At 54.9% G+C, this 15,763-nt stretch overlaps 1 protein-coding gene across 12 annotated transcripts; it reads right to left on the reverse strand.

The window, feature by feature from the left end:
• Positions 1–1,374: 1,374 nt before the first annotated feature.
• Positions 1,375–15,726, reverse strand: CCDC157 (coiled-coil domain containing 157). Of its 12 annotated transcripts, XM_042961746.1 has the most exons (15): positions 15,508–15,726; positions 14,654–14,756; positions 13,890–13,958; positions 12,884–12,997; positions 12,578–12,730; positions 10,008–10,266; positions 8,081–8,252; positions 6,675–7,320; positions 5,886–5,963; positions 5,321–5,511; positions 3,838–4,014; positions 3,503–3,671; positions 2,294–2,433; positions 1,793–1,881; positions 1,375–1,705 (listed from the first exon to the last, which is right to left on the reverse strand). In XM_042961746.1, the coding sequence occupies exons 6-15, from the start codon at positions 10,253–10,255 to the stop codon at positions 1,456–1,458; spliced, it is 2,160 nt and encodes a 719-aa protein (XP_042817680.1). In that variant the 5' UTR covers positions 10,256–10,266; positions 12,578–12,730; positions 12,884–12,997; positions 13,890–13,958; positions 14,654–14,756; positions 15,508–15,726; the 3' UTR covers positions 1,375–1,455. The 12 variants fall into 12 exon arrangements, with proteins under 12 accessions (XP_042817680.1, XP_015393165.2, XP_042817678.1 ...); XM_015537679.2 differs by lacking the exon at positions 12,884–12,997; XM_042961744.1 differs by lacking the exon at positions 12,884–12,997 and having other exon boundaries at positions 10,008–10,269.
• Between the last annotated feature and the right edge of the window lie 37 nt (positions 15,727–15,763).

Consider the following 15,763-nt stretch of genomic DNA (forward strand, 5'->3'; position numbering starts at 1 on the left):
AAAGTTGAAGCAGGAAGGGCATTCAATGCATGAGAAATTCTCTGTTGCTGACTTAAAGACAGAGGGGGCCACTTGGCAAGGAAGACAGACAGCCTCTAAGAGCTAAGAGTGGCCCCTGCTGCCAGTGGCCAGCAAAGAAGTGGACCTCAGTCCTATAGCTGCAAGAATCAGAATTCCTCCAACAATCAGAATGAGCCTAGGAATGGGTTCTTTCCCAGAGCTGTCAGAAAGGAATGTAACCTGGCAGATATTTTGATGTGTCTCTTCTAAGATCCTGAATGGAGAACCCAGCCACAGGGCCTGGACTTCTGACCTACAGAACTGTGAGCAGAGGGGAGCTGAGCTGTGACAGGTCCTCCCCCTGGGGCCCATGCCTCCTACCTCAGGGATCCCACCCCAAGGGCTGGCTCTCACCTGTAAGGGACAGGGCCAGGGCATCCCAGGACCGCCGGGTTTCACAGAAGCGAGAGTCGGGCAGACAGTGGCCATGCCAGTTGAGCTACACACATGGCCCCTCTCAACCCTTCTCTGTAAATTGAGGCACACTACCTGCTGGCCTCCTCACCAGGGGAAAATGTCACAGGAAGCTGAGAGTGCCTACCCTGAGAAGTCCTCAGTAAGGCCTTAGAGCTTATCCTTCACTGATGAGGTAACTTAGGGCAGGCTGGAGGCTTCGTGAGGAAAACTGGACCATGGGCCTGGTGTGGCTGGTAGCATCTATGTCCAGGTCTTAGGAGACAGGCCTGGGAAGCCAGGGCTTGCTGGGTGTCTGATTAGATGAGGCCTTGCCCTGCCTTCTAGGAATCCAACCTCCTGGATTTAGAAAATGCCTACATTTCTTGAAGGTGAACAGATCCTCAGTAAAAGGAGGGCTGCCTTTCTTGGGTCCTTAATGTCCTCATCCCAGATTCAGAGCTGGGGCAGGAGGTCCCAGGCCCAGTCTGGGGATGCGGAAGGCTTCCCTGCCCTCTGCCTGCTTCTGTGAGCCCAGAGCCGGGACCCTGTTCTCTGACACCCTTCTGCCTCATACATCCTCACTGGGCCTACCTTGGCAGCTGCTCTCCTTCCCTGACATACCCCCTACCCTGACCTTGCTCTTCATTGGTAGGAATCACCGACTCCACATCACCCTTTTGCCCTTGCTGTGGGCCTTTCACCTGGCCCAGGTACTGGAGCTTCTTTCTGTCCTTGGTGTGCCCTCTTCTCCCATTGCCCTGTCAGGACAGAGGCAGGTAGCACCCATTTACTGAGGGCCCACAGTGTGCCAGGCCTCTCCTGGCAGGTGACCTGCATGACTGGGGACTAGGTGGTCCCTGCCCAGAAAGGGGAAGGAAGGACTCTTCCCCTGGCTCAGCCAGGGCTTTGAGATCAAGGTTGCTGTGGGCAGATGGCCAGGGCTTTATTACATTGAGTGGGTTGCCAGACACCTGCCCTCTAGCCCCACCCCACAGCAGGCTACGTGGGCCGCTCCTGGGGCTGATGTGCAGGGTTGGCCTGGCGTTGGCCTGGTGACAGTCTCCTCCTCAGCCTGGCCAAGGCCTGGATGGGGTTCTGAGCACAGTTGGTCGAGTGGGTCATGTCCTCCAAGGAGGGCTTGCTGGGCCGGCTGCAGGGCTGCTGAGGTGAGGATGCCCGGAGCTGGCACGGTAGGGTCCTGCCCGCACTGGCTGTCCTGCTGCTGGGCAGGTGCTGCCTGTCCGGGGGCCTGAGGGAGGACCAGATGGCAAGATCCCCTGTGAGTGACGGGGACCAGCCCACCTATCTGCCCCACCTCTGGCAAAGCCTTACTCACCCTGGGGATGCGTTCTGGGCCTGGGCCAGGGCCGCTGCTCCGTGGATGCCCTTGTTGTGAGGGGCCCAGAGCTGGTCCTGTGGAATCAGCTGCAAAAAAAGCCAATATCAGAAAGGCTCAGGAAATTTCTCTGTACTGTTCAGAGAGGGTATCATCACCATGGAGGAGAGGGAGGGCCCAAACCTGTACCCACACCCTTCCTCTGAGGGGCAGGGTTTGGGAAGCCTTCCAGGGCTACCCCAGCTGCAGTAAGTGTGGGACGTTTTGCTTTCTGACAAGTTCCAGGTTGCACTTGAAATAAAGGTACCAAGGACTGGAGGGGGAAATTCGGAGCTGGCAGGCACTGTAACACTCTCATGCCTGCTTGAAACCTGTGTAAGCCACGTGATGAGGCAGGCTTTCAACAGGTTCCCAGGGTGGGGTCTGAAGACCTGCCAGTTAGGTACCTCCTCCAAGTCTCCAAGGGTCATCCCTCTCAGGTTGGGGAGCCAGGATGCCCACCTTAAGGCCCCCCTGCTGGGCTACTTCCCGGATTTTGGACAGCATAGACCGGAGCCGCCCATTCTCCTCCTGCAGGACCCGGATGCGGATGTCGTTGGCCTGCACCTGCCTCTCCATGTCGTCTGTAACATTGCCGGAGCCTATGGAGACAAGCTCTCTGGTACCTCACCCCAACCCGTGGAACAGGATCTCAGAGGGCACACATGCCAGCTGAGGTATGGCTTGGGTTGGTGGCCTGGCAAGCACAGGTGAGCTGAGCACAGTCAGTGCACTGAGCCTTCCACCTCATCTTCCTTCTCCTGAGGCCTTGTCTCTGCTTCCCACCCCTACTTGCTGGAGGTGACTGCAGCATTGTAGAATCTGACAGCTGCGTGGGACCTCCAGCTCACTGAAGACTTTGTAACTAGGCAAGAGAGTGAATCTCTGCCAAAGCTGCCTGTTTTCAGAGGGCCAGAGAGACAGTGAGCTGTCCAAAGTCACACAGCCAGCTCTTCTTGGGTATGAGTTACAGGAATTCAGCAAAGATGTTCTTTCTCACCACTTGGGGGATGGAGGTTTCTTCTCTGACTCTATGAACCTGAGCAAGTTGTTGCTTGCTGTGGTTCTCAGTTTCACGGTTTGTAAAAGGGCTCTTGCCTGCCTTGTGGGGCAGATGAAGGGACAGTGGAAGGGCCTGGAACACAGTGCTCAGGACCACTAAATTGTGGTGGATCTTCCTGGCAGCCTTGCAAATGGATTCACCCCCATCCATTTGGGTGAGGGCTGGAGGGGCTGGAATGAGAACCCAGGTTTCCTGGCATCCAGTCCTCTGCTAAGATGGGTAACTAACACTCCTGTGCCATGGGCTGCATGACACAGGACAACTGGGGCTGTACCCCTGGAGCTGGCTCCGTGGTGTGGTTTGGGGAGACACCAGGATGGGGGACACGAGGAAGTTGAGCAAGGACTGGCATGTGACATGGTAAAGAACACAGGCTGCAATGTTAGAACTGTACATTGGACTCAGCTGTGTGACAGTGGGCAGTCACCTCACCTCTGGGCTTCTGTGTCCCCATCTACACAGAGTGGATGATGCACTGTGTGTCCTGGGAGCTCGGTAGGGGCCACGCTGCAGGCTGGGGAGTTGCAGACCCAGTGTCTTGCCCAGGTGAACCCTCAGCTTCCTGTCCAGGCCCTGATATGCCCTTTCCACCACCTCTGGGTCCCTACTTGGGATCTGGGCCTCGATGGGTCTGTGCAGGTCTGGGAAGGCCACCAGCAGTCGCTCCCGCTCCCTCAGCTCCATGAGCTCCCGTTCCATCTCCGATATGGTCAGCTGCAGATCTGTCGTGGTCTGCTCCAGGCTTTGCTTCTCCCGCTGCAGGCTCTGCAGTAGCTCCTGGGGCAGGGAGAGGCTCGTCTTGTCTGAGGAATGGCTCCTGACTCCCCTGGGGACACCCCCTTCCCTTCCAGACAGGGGACTGGCCCACAGGCACTCAGCTGGCTGGATACCCCTCTGGTGAAAGGGAAGAGCCATCCCACACCCTTGCCTTGCCCGCTCCCACCTGCTGGGCCAGGAGCTGGCTCTGCCCCTGCTCCCTCTCGCTCCGTACATTCTGCAGCTGCTCCTCCACGTGGGCCCGCTGGGCCTCGGCCTCGTCCAGGCTGCCCCGCAACTCCTCACGTTCCTGGTCCAGGCTGTCCAGCTGCTGCAGCAGGGCTCGCTGTTTGGACTGCAGGGACTGAGCCAGGGTGGGCAGGCGGGTGAGGCCCAGCCGGCTGGTACAAAGGAGGCTATGGTATCTTTGACCCTCCAAGCCCTCTCCCTTGTGCCCTGCCTGTGTAGAGGGGAGGCTGTGCACAAGGGGCACAGGAAACACAGCTGTATACCCTAATGTATACCCCCAGGCCAGTCAGGGCCAAGCCCCCCAACCTGCAGACCGCTGCCCTTTTGTAGAGCAGTTGGCCAATTAATTATCAGTCTCGCCCCCTTCTTTACAGTCACAGTCTCCATTCGGAGAGGCATTCTGGGCAATATGCTTTTCTTCTTCTCCTTAGGTCTTCAGTGTCCCATCAGCCCATGTCACTTGGGACCCACATTTCCTGACATCCACTGAGTGCAAAGCAGGAAGAACCAAAGCTGGTCCGTTCTGAGTCCTGGCTCTACCTCTGGCTAGCTGTGCAGCTTTGGCAATTTCCTTAATCTCACTGAGCCTGTTTCCTTATCCATAAAATAGGGATATGACAAGAGTATCTGCCTCCTTCTGTTGTGATGAGGAATAAGAACAAGAGGGCTCCAGAGGCTGAAGCCTACCATCTGGATCACTACACACACCTGATGCACGGTGACCATGACTGTTTGCAGGGCACTGAGAAAAGCACCTGCTTGCAGTTGACAGGCTTTCCCATACTGGGCCATGCCTGATGCTGGGGACTTCCACCTGGGGTCTTGGCTTCCCAAATGAGTCTCTGAGACTAAGAATAGTCAGGACAGTCCCCAGACCTATCCCCTTCTCTAGGTGGCAGGTTACTTGCTCCCTCAGCCATACTCTTGAGGGTTCCTGCAAGGCCCCAATGCTGAGGGCACAGCTGTATTCTGGGCTTCGGCTCACACTTGCCCTCCCTATCCTTCCTCTGACTGATGGACTAATCACCAGCCCTTGGCATCCAGTTTAAAGGCCACTTCCTCCCAGAAGCCATCCTGGACTCCCACAGGCAGATGTGCCTGTCCCTCTGTAGACTCCTGCAGTACTTTTCCTGCCCCTGTTAGCCATCTGGCAGCAGAACTACGGTGGCCCAACTGCTTGTCCTCACTGGGTGGGGAGCTCCTCCAGAACAAGGCCTCCTTTGGGTATATCTGTTCCTGGATCACTGTTTCCCCAGGGCCCAGGGCTCAAGGAAAGGCTCAGACTCTTGGTAAAAATCAAACCACCTGGGTGCATGCTGGGGAGTAGGTACCCTACACGGATAACCCCCCACACCCCACCAATGGAGCTCTCTCTTCCTGCAGCCCACGTTGCAGATACCCTCAGGTGCTGGGGGCCTCACCTCCTGGTGGCGGACCATGCTGTCAACTCGGGCTTTCTCCTTGTCCAGCTCTGTGCTGGCCCAGCGGATCTGCTGGCTGGCCCCATCCAGCCGCCCTGCCAGCACCTGCACCTGCTCCTCCAGCCGGTGCACCTGCCTCTCGGCCTCTGCCCTGCGCTCGGCCTCCTCTTGAAGCTGCCGGGCCTTGGTCTCTGCAGGATTGGGTGGGCATGGGAAAGGGTAGTGCAGGGAAGCCTGGATGCAAGTCCCTGTGCTGCCTCTGACCCGGATGGGACCTGAGGTGGGGTGCGGAGGGGTCTCATCTCTGGGTCTCAGTGTCCTCAGCCACAAAATGGGGCCCTGAACACTGCCTGAAGTGGGTTGTGAAAATAGAAGGTGCTCTTTGGGTGGGAGGTGGCACCCCAACTCTGGCCATCACCCAACAGCATGGCCAGTCAGGCCCACTCTCCTTGTGGTTCCCTTTCTCTGCCCCAGAAGCCCAGGGGACAGAGATGGAGGGTGCTCATCCTGCTGCACCACCGAGCACATGGCACGGGGTTCAGGGCCATACGATGGGACTCCTCACCCACAGCCTGCATGGACTCCTGTTGCTGCTTCAGCTCCCTCTCCAGGGTGGCCACCTTCATCCTGAGGTCACTTGTTTCTACGGCAGCCGAGAGAGAGGGGTCTTTCAGAGGCTCCCTTGGCCCCAGCCAGTGCCTTCACACCCGGTGTACCCTGCAAAGCAGTGGCAGCTGTTGCCGTGCAGAGGGGCTCCCTGGGCTTGTAGAAGCTCTAGGGAGATGCCAGGAGGCCTGGGCCCCATTTACCCTATCTACTGGCTGACTGCCATGCCTCTATACCTCTCTGGGCCTTAGTGTCCTCCACAGAGGCAACAGGCTGAGAAAAGGCAGTGGTTTGCCCAAATCCGTCAGGCCACACCGCATCAGTGGGTGCTGGCCCATTTCTGGTGCCATAGCTGTACCTTTGCCTGACGGCTTCCACTGAAACCAAAGAGGCTGCTCTGCTGGCTGGAGGTGCCAGGGGAGTAGCTCTGCCAGGAGCTACTTCAGCGACACCGGAGTGAGTGGATTAATTCCCTGGCTCCCTCACCCTCCTATGGGACAGCTCTGAGGTGCGTGTTCTATACCACCAGCTCCAGTGTTCCCCGTTGGGATCAAGCTCCAGTTGCCTGCAGTGTCACCAGCTTGATGAGTTGCCTTCCCTCTGTGTCTCTTGCCCACTCCTTAGCCCGGGTTTCTTTACACCAACTACTGATACCTGCAGCCCTGTTGTGGGGGCCGCTTCTGGGAGAGCCTGCGCTAGGCCATAGCAGAGCCTTGGGCACTAAAGGTCCGGGTTCTGGGGCACAGACCTGTGAGCAGTTGCTGCTTGTTGTGCTCCCACTCCACCAGGTGCTGCGCAGCTTCATCTGCCTGTTGCTGCCGTTCCCCCTGCTCCTGCTGCAGTGCCTGCTCCAGCTCGCCCACCTGCTTCCTCAGTCCATCCTTCTGGCCCTCAGCCTCCTCCAGCTGGGCCCTAAGGGGCCCAACAAGCTGAGTGAGGGCCCCCACATGCTTACTGAGGCGTGTCAGGTCTTTGCTCTGCTCTGCCGCCCAGTGGCCCATGGTGGCGGCCGGCAGCGGCCTGAGCCCCATGTTGTCCTGCACCAGCTGCTGGAACTGGCCTAAGGACGAGGGCAAGTTCTGGCTCTGACATAGGCTGATGACCATGTTGCCCACCTCCCGCAGGCTTCCCTGGACACTGATGCATGCATCACAGGGCACCAGGGCCGTCTCCACAGTCTGGGAGTGGACGCTCCTACTGTTCTTGACGGTCCTGGCTGGATATTGCAGGGATATTCTGGCAGGGAGGCTGTCTGGCTCCTGGCAGGTCTGGGGCGAGGCCGGCATTGGGGAGGGGGGCTTGATGAACTTGGCAGTCACAAATTCAGGGCTCCTGGCTGGCTCACCCTTGGCTGTGGGCTTGGAGGTGAGGGTCTCCCCTTGGTTTACCCTTTTCTGTGGTCAGGAAAAGAAAGGGAAAGCAGATGAGGGAGACAGGCCTGGAAGGTGACCAGTTTCCTGGGGATATTGTGACAGCCTCTCCTGATATTCAGACCCTCATTATCTGACACCAATGTGAATGAGAGAGAGAACCTTCTCCTTTCTACTGCCTCAATTTACCAAGCCCAGGCCCCCTCTCTGCTGCCCCCTGCCCTAGGCTCCGTGTAGTTACATGCATGGCATTAGGTGTCTAACAGTGTAGGTGTCTAACAGTGAAGCTGCAGCTGCCAGTTACTGGGGTCTTGCCTAGTGGACTTGCTTGCTGTCAGGTCACCGTAGCTGCTTGCAGTTTTCCTTTCCTCCCTGTTATGGTGATGGTGGTCCTTCTCACTGGGGATTTGTGAAGATTACGAGATAAGCCATAACAAATGGGGCTAACATTAACAGTATTACCCAACAACGCCCCGAGAGGTAGGAATTGCTATTATTCCCACTGTACAGATGAACAAACTGAGGTTCAGAGTAGGTAGGGATTTTCTCCAAAGTCCCATGCATAAAGAACAGAGCCAGGTAGCCCAGACATGACCCCTGTGACCTGCATTGCTAACTGTGTACTGTATTTGGCATTGATAGGAAGGCTCCAGAGTTGATACTATCTCCTTCAGGAAGCACGGGGCCAGCAAAGGATGTGGTACACATGTGGTGTGCAAGGAAGCTGGGACTGCGGCAGGTATGAGGGTGGCCATGGTTGGGGAGTGGGGGGGAGCCAACCCACCTGTGGGGCTGCCTGCTTGTAGAGCATGCCCAGCCTCAGTAGGCTGTTCCAAAAGCACCGCGCTGTGAGCCCCACAGACATGCAGCGCCCCACGGCCTGGGCAGAGGGCACTGTTTGCTCTGAACCAAGGTTCTCCAAGTAGCTGGCACAGCTCTGAAGCAGCAGCAGGAGCCTGTGGGCAGAGACAGGAGGGTTAGCTAGGGTAGAGCCTGGTGCAGGCATGCCTACACACCATGCAACTAGCAGCCTCTGGCTCTGAGGACTTAGAGGGCCTTAAAATGTGCTCTACTGGACCAGCTTCAAACCCAATCCAAGAGCCACTGTCTCTAGGAAGACCTCCCTGAGGGCTGTGCTTGGGGGCCTCTTCCAGGCTTCCTGGGTAACAGCACTGCTATCTGGCTGTTCCCCACTACACTGGGATGCTCTGGGAGACAGAGTCTTGCTTCAGTTGTGCTGTGAGTGCTCGGAAGGTGCTGGGTGGGTGGCTGCATTACACACATGGCTCAGAGCCTTCACCTTACAGAGGACAGAGCGGAGACTCTAAGAAGGGAAAGGGCCTGCCCACAGCTTCAGGGCGAGCATGCAGGGCAGGCATGCCCTGGAGTTTCCTGATTCTAGTCAGGGTCTCCTGCAGGGCGAGCTGCTCCTGTGACATGGGACACATGAAGACAGCTGGGTGTCTATGTTAACCTCAGTGTTCAAAATTAGAGTCAGGCTACTTTTAAGGAAGAGAGGCATTAGAAGGATGAGCTTGGATCTGCATGGGAACCAAGCTATTTTAAAGGAAGAGGAATTATGTTTACAGAGCATACTGGGCAGGTAAGCCACCTTGTATTGTTCCGAGTGCAGAAGGGTCATCCTAAACCCATCGGAGCCTTGGGCAGAGAAGGCCTGGGGAGGATGCACCAAATGCCTCCAGGGCCCACCCTTTCTGGGCCAAGGTGTCTTCCTCTGTGAATGGGGACAACTGTGTCTGCTGCAGTGCTGGGCAGCACTGGCGGCGGGGGGGGGGGGGGCAGGGGGAAGAGCCTGGAAAGAAGACAGAGCATGGCCTTGACAGAGGGAGTGGAGAAGACATGTCAGCAACAGCTTCCCCAGGGGCATAGGTAGACTGGGCCTTGATGGATGAGTGGGGCTTGGCCAGACCAGGAAGGGTTGGGCAGGGGTACTCGAGCAGAGGGCACAGTGTATGTAAAGGCACAGAGGAAGGAAGGTGTGTTCTGTGCTTATCCGTGTTTAGCTTTTCACAGGCTCCAAATAATGCTTTCATACTGGGGGTTCTTCTAAGTGGTTACCCTGGCTTCTCTGTCCCCAGGCAGGTCATCCCCAGACCGCTGGTGTCCTTGGCTGTCAGGCCCCCATGACTTCGGTACGTGTTTGGAGCACAGGGAGCCTGGGTTTCGGGCCCCAGGAAGTGGAAGCCTGATGACCATGTTACGTTTAATGATAGTGTGGAAGTGGAGGGGCTTCAGGGCAATCTGCTGGCCTCTTCCCAGCAGGGCCAGAATCTGGAAAAACATATTCCATGTCTGACCTTGTGACACAGAGAATAGCATAGCCCACAAGACACCAGGAAAAAGAGCCTGGGATGGAAACTCTGAGCAGCAGCCGTGGTGTCCCCAAGGCACAGAAACCCTGAGGAGGCAGCGACGGCAGCTGGAGAGGCAGCTGTTGTGGTGGGGTCGGGGGGCGGGGGGCGGCGGTTGCTGGCAACCCCCTGAGGGCAGGCACGATAGGAAAGTACAGCACATGACAGAAGAGATCACTATGAGGGCCTTGAACTGACCAGCCTCCTGACAGGTACTCAGTTAAAGGTGATTATTGTCACCAACATTATCCCTGCTGAGGGGGATCCCAAGGCTGGTCTACTGGTTTAAGGGGCAGATGCCAGCATCCTGAGATCACCAGGTTTGGTGGAGGCCCTCACCTGTCAATGACCAGCTCCAGCAGAACAGCATGGGACAGCTGCGTGAACTCAGGGTCACCTGGCACATGGTCATAGTGCTCTAGCAGGGCCACCATGTCCAGGTCGCAAGCCACACGGTCAGGGAACTTCCAGGAGGGGAAGTGCACAGGCCCAGCACGAGAGAACACATCCACAATGGCGCCCTGTAAGTCGGTGAGGTCCTTGCGCAGGCTGTCCATGCAGGACTGGCTGCCCAGCAAGTGCGCCATCCTCGTGGCTCCTGCTGAGCAGAGAGGATCCCCGTTAGCCAGAGCCATGTGGCTGCTGCTGGAGGAAACTTCCTAAAACCCTGATCTGCCCCGTTCTTAGGCCAAAAGTCCAACCTAGACCCTGGGGAAAAGTCTTTCCCAGGCCTGGGTCATGGGCCCTTTGGTACCTGCTGGTGGGTAGACTTTACCAAAGTCCCTCTCATCCCCCCAACGCGATGCCCACACTGCCAATTCCATAGCTCCAGGAGTCCCTCCAAGGGCCCAGGTGTGCCAGACCCCTGCTAAAGGCTGGGCAGATACAGCTATGAACAAGTACCTATAGTCCTTCTCTCCCTGAGCAAACCACTGAACAGGCAACTGACACCTAAAAGAGAGTGGTAGTTACAGGGTAACAGGAAGAGCTGGATCATGCTGGGCCATTGTCAGCTCCTGCCTGGACAGCTGCAGCATCTTCCAGCAGGGCCGCAGGTCTGATCCCTCCAAGTGACGCACTTCAGCTCTAGAGATCTGGGCCAAACCCGACCCGAGCATGTCACACCGGCCAACACCCCTCAGGACTCCCTTGGGAGAAAGGCCACCTCTGGCCACATCTCCCCCACTGCCATACTCTGCGTCCCAACCACCATCAGCTCCAAACAGCAGTTCAAGTGCCAGCACTCATTTCTAAACCTGGGCCCGATCTGTCTCTCTGGTCTATATCATGCTTTCCCCATTCAATTCCCATCACCCCGCTAATTCCTCTCATCCTTTGGGCTTCCTGGATATCACCTCCTTCAGGAAGCCTTCCCTGACCACCCTCTAGGGCAAGACACCAGTAAAAGTGCTCAAGCAATAATAAACATTATTCTTGTGATTACTATTATTAGCAGTAGCGACAACAAAGACCATCCTTGTCTGGAGCCACTGCCTGCCTTCTATATGTCCCCTTTCCCCCTGCAGCCCATACAGAATGCTTCTTGTCCATCTCTGGAATCTGTGGACATCTGAAGAAAGTGACAAATGGTCCCTGGTCCTTGACTCAGAAGGTGGAGAAGCATGACACTGTCCTGCCCCTCCAGTGGCTCATCGCATGCCCTGCCAGTTTCACCCTCTTCCCTCTGTTCAGAGCTGGGCAGCCCTGGTTCTTCCCCACCCTGAAGCAGGGTCTCTTGTCCTTTGTGGGTTTCTTAGCAGCAGAAAGCACTTCCTTGTACCATAGCTCTTCCCTGCCCTGCATGGGCTGCTTGGGCAGTATTTAGGTCATGGTTGGTTTCCCTGATTCCCAGCAAGTCCAGGCCTGGTACAGAAGTTTCTCTTCCTCCAACCTATTTCTACCCCAACCTCACTCATCTCAGAAAATGGCACCCCCACTATGTGCAACTGGACACTTCCTTGTACTCCCTTCCTTTACCCTCACATCCAAGCGCCTAGTGCTGCCAATCCTGTGTCCAGACCACACTGAGAACCCACCACCGTGTTCGTTAGTGCTGCTCCACACTCCATCTTCTCCCTAGACCACCGCCACCGCTTCCCTTAGGAGTCACCCTCGTCCCTCTGCCCAGCATCACCTCGTCCATTCATTCTGTATATGGCCAGAGTGATCATTTAAAAGGCAACTCAGGGGCGCCTGGGTGGCTCAGTCGGTTGAGCGGCCGACTTCGGCTCAGGTCATGATCTCGTGGTCTGTGGGTTCGAGCCCCGCATTGGGCTCTGTGCTGACGGCTCAGAGCCTGGAGCCTGTTTCAGATTCTGTGTCTCCCTCTCTCTGACCCTCCCCCGTTCATGCTCTGTCTCTCTCTGTCTCAAAAATAAATATACATTAAAAATAAATAAATAAATAAATAAATAAATAAATAAATAAATAAATAAATGGCAACTCACCCCCCAGCCTAGAACTCTTGAATGGCTTTCTACAGCATAAACACTGGAACACTTCCTTGGGCTCTGCCCCTGTGTGGTCTGTTCCCACTTCAGCATTTTACCATCCAGAATGTGCCCTCACCTTCCCACACTTTCTCTAGATAAGACACCTTCCTTCAGGTCCCGAGGCCAGGTGAGTTCACCTGTTACACATTCTCAGAGCACTCTGTTCTTTTCCCTCCCAGCATACGCCACACTGGCACTGAATTATTATTTGAATATTTGTAGTTGGTAGTCTGTTTCTCTACAAGTGCATGGACTGTCTTTTAAGTTCACTGTGGTATGACCTGGCCACCTGGGCTGAGAGACCTGAGGGACTGCTTGTGCCCACAGCTCCTGGGATGCTCAAAGGCACCCAGAGGTGATTCCTGAGGGCTGAGCTGGCCTCTCTGGCTTCCCAGAGGACTTGGGCCCTGTCCTCACCTCTGCACAGGTGCCTGCCGGTGAAGCTGAATGCCTGAGTATGTCTGGCTGTCAGACTAGCCTGTGGGCTCTGGGGTTCAGGGTCAGAGGCTCATCCAGGTCCCTGGCTTCCTATATCCAGTGCAGGGCTGGCCCCGAGTAGCTCTTCAGTGTCTGGGAATGGATGAAGGCAAGAGTGAGTGAGTGGGCACTCAGGGAGACTTCCTGGGGTGGGGTGGGGGCAGGGAGGAGCCTGTCCCAGAAGAAGAAGAGGGTGTCCCAGGCTAGAGGAATGGAGTGAGAGAAAGCACATGTGGGGTCACCTACCTTGAGCCTGAGCACAGAGGTTGTACTTTAATGGTGTTAGGCCCTGACCACGAGGACCTAGTGTGTGTTATTTCCTGAATCTGCCTCCTTTACACAGGTGAGGAACCTGAGGCTCTGGAAAGTTAGGGAATTAACCCAAGGTCACTCAGGGAGCTAGGATTCTTGAGTCCAACATTTCTGCTCTGTCTTCAGGCCATGCTGCTTCTAGAGCAGCACTGTCCAAAAGAATTATAATGCTAGCCTTATATGGGATTTTAAATTTTCTACTAGCCATAAAAAAGTAAAAAGAAACAGGTAAGTTAATTTTAACTATATATTTTATTTAACCTAATAAACCCCAAATACTCTCACTCCAACATGAAATCAAAATAACATTATTAAGGAGATTATTTTACAGTCTTTTCCACATTCGGTCTCAAAATCCAGTGTCTATGTGACACAGCACATTTCAATTTGGACCAGCCACCATCTTCAAATGCACCACCACATTGACTGGTGGCTACTGTACTGGACAGTGCAGGTATAGAGGGTCACATCCTGTGTGTTCATGAAGCAAATGGTGACTGAGCACCTATGAATGCTGGGCACTGTGTCAAGAATACAGACAGAGAAGGACACACAGAGCCCTGTCCCCAGGGACCACCTCTGAGGACCCCTACGGGGGGCAGGTCTTTGGTGTGTCAGTTCTGTCAGTTCCACCCACGGGGCAATGAGTATCCACCCTACAACACTCATAAACACACACTGGCCCACATCCCGCAAACTCATGTTGCCACATGACCGCCTCTCGTGAGATATTGCCACCTGTGAGATTTTATTTATATCCCCAAGGAATGAGGCAGAAACAAACAGAAAAAAACAGACTGAAAGATTCTGGGTTTCCTTCCTGGAATGGGAGGCAGGAAATAAATAAAGCAAGCAATCCCATCCTGGCAGGAGGCATATGCAGGTGGCAAAGCACCTGGAACTCAGGAGCTTGCTTGTGAAGACATCAAGAAACACTGACCTGTTCACCCTCAAATAACTATAGCTGCCATCTGGGACCATTTGAGATACCAACTCCTGAACTCTGGTTCTGTTAAGTAGAACAAATGCCAAAGCATCAGTAATATGTGAAAGGAAAACAACACTGAAAAATATCCAAGGTCACCACCCGTCGTTTTCTTCTGAACACTAGAGATTTGCAGTTACAAACGTGTTTTGAGAACCACTTAGTTTTGTGTTAAGTGAAGAAGCATTTGACATGGGCTTTCTCTGTAATTCCTGGGTCTTGAGTGGAACCCTCAGCCTGAAGCTGCCAGCCCTGTACTGACTGAGATCATATAGGTGATGGCACTAATTGTGCTAACATTGCCCTGAGGAAGGAGCAGCAGCTAACCCTGCCTCTGAGTTCCCTCATGCTTAAGGTGGACTTTTGACTTGCAGAGAAGGGAAGGGGCCTTTCTTCCACTCCCATTCAACATGAAAGCTCTTTCCTTCTCTGAGCCATAGGACCCTACCCCTCTGGGAAAAGATTATGCCCACCTCTGGGGTGCCTGGGTGGCCCAGTCTGTTAACCGTCCGACTTCAGCTTAGGTCATCATTTCAGGTCATCATCTCGAGGTTCTTGGGTTTGAGCCCTGCGTCAGGCTCTGCGCTAACAGCTCAGAGTCTAGAGCCTGCATAAGATTCTGAGTCTCCCTATCTTTCTGCCCCTCCCCACCTCGCATTCTGTCTTTGTCTCTCAAAAATAAATAAACATTAAAAAAAAAAAAAAAAGATCTTGCCTACCTCCTGGCCAGTGCCCCTGCTGAGATTCAAGGTCATCAAACACTTTGGAAATTCTAAAACGAGTTGTCAGCCTCTGACTCAGGATTGCTAATTGCCTGGATCCCTGGGGATAATAAAGGACCTGAATGAAGACAAAGGAATAAGTAGCTGCACTAGTAAAGGAACAAGAATGGGTTTGGATTTCCACTCCACCAACTCAAAACTTCACTGTTCTCATCTGTAAATAAGTTGCTATAAGAAATAAGTGATGTAAAGCATGTAGTGTTTGGCACAGGGTCAATAAATCCTAGCTATCATCGTTCTACATTAATAATAACAACAATGACATAAACCAGCTATGGAGTGTGTGCGTGTGAGAAAGAGGGCTGGGGTAAGACACTTGGGAGGGCATCTCTTCCTACCCGGGCTCCATTTCACAGGTGAAGAAACTGTTAAACTATCCAGACAGGGCAAAAGCCGGCCCGGATTCAGGAGCTGGGAGGGAGGGGTGACGGGACAAAGAAGACAGTATCTCAGGAGAGGAAGTGGAATGGGTGGGATTTGAGGTGAGCCTTGGGGAAGCTAGGGTCAGCAGGAACGCACCTGAAAAGGTCTTGATTTGAGATGGTCTGTGGGGCTTGAGGGCGGGACTATGGGAGGTAGAGGGTGGAACCTAAGAAAGGCAGTCCCACGGGAAAAGGGACCAGTGGGAATTAGGACTTGGGACTTGGGACTTGGGAAGGGGGTATAGAGGAGGTGGACCTGAAGCAAAAGAGGAGTTTAAGGGAGAAGGAAGGCGGGGTCTTCAGAAGGCAGCCTCGAGGGGAAGGGGCTCTCCAAAGGGACAGGCCAATGTGAGGGAGCGAGGAACCCACCTTAGGAGTAAAGGAGAGGGGGGCCAAGGTCGTGAGGTGCGGGTGGAGAGTGTCCGGAGAGTGATATAGGACGTCTCCCCAGTCTCCTGCGTTGCAGCTTCAGCCCCAGTGTCTGGTCGGCTCATGAACTGTCCCCTGCGCGCCTGCTGCTCCTGTGATCGCCTACAAATCCTAGCCTGGTGCCCCGACCGCTGCCATGGCAACGGCTTCTCGCGCTGGCAGCCCTAGGAAAGGGGCAGGAAGTTGCATCACGAAG

This window comes from Panthera tigris, chromosome D3, assembly GCF_018350195.1.
Source record: "Panthera tigris isolate Pti1 chromosome D3, P.tigris_Pti1_mat1.1, whole genome shotgun sequence".
In the NCBI taxonomy this organism is placed as follows: Eukaryota; Metazoa; Chordata; class Mammalia; order Carnivora; family Felidae; genus Panthera; species Panthera tigris.

Excerpts from the sequence above, each read along its gene's own strand:
- CCDC157 (XM_042961750.1), bottom strand. The coding sequence starts at position 10,255 with ATGGCGCACTTGCTGGGCAGCCAGTCCTGCATGGACAGCCTGCGCAAG. Across the intron at positions 7,321-8,080 it reads ACAAGCAGGCAGCCCCACAG|AAAAGGGTAAACCAAGGGGA; the intron begins GTGGGTTGGCTC and ends TCCTGACCACAG. Across the intron at positions 2,434-3,502 it reads CATCGAGGCCCAGATCCCAA|GCTCCGGCAATGTTACAGAC; the intron begins GTAGGGACCCAG and ends TTGTCTCCATAG.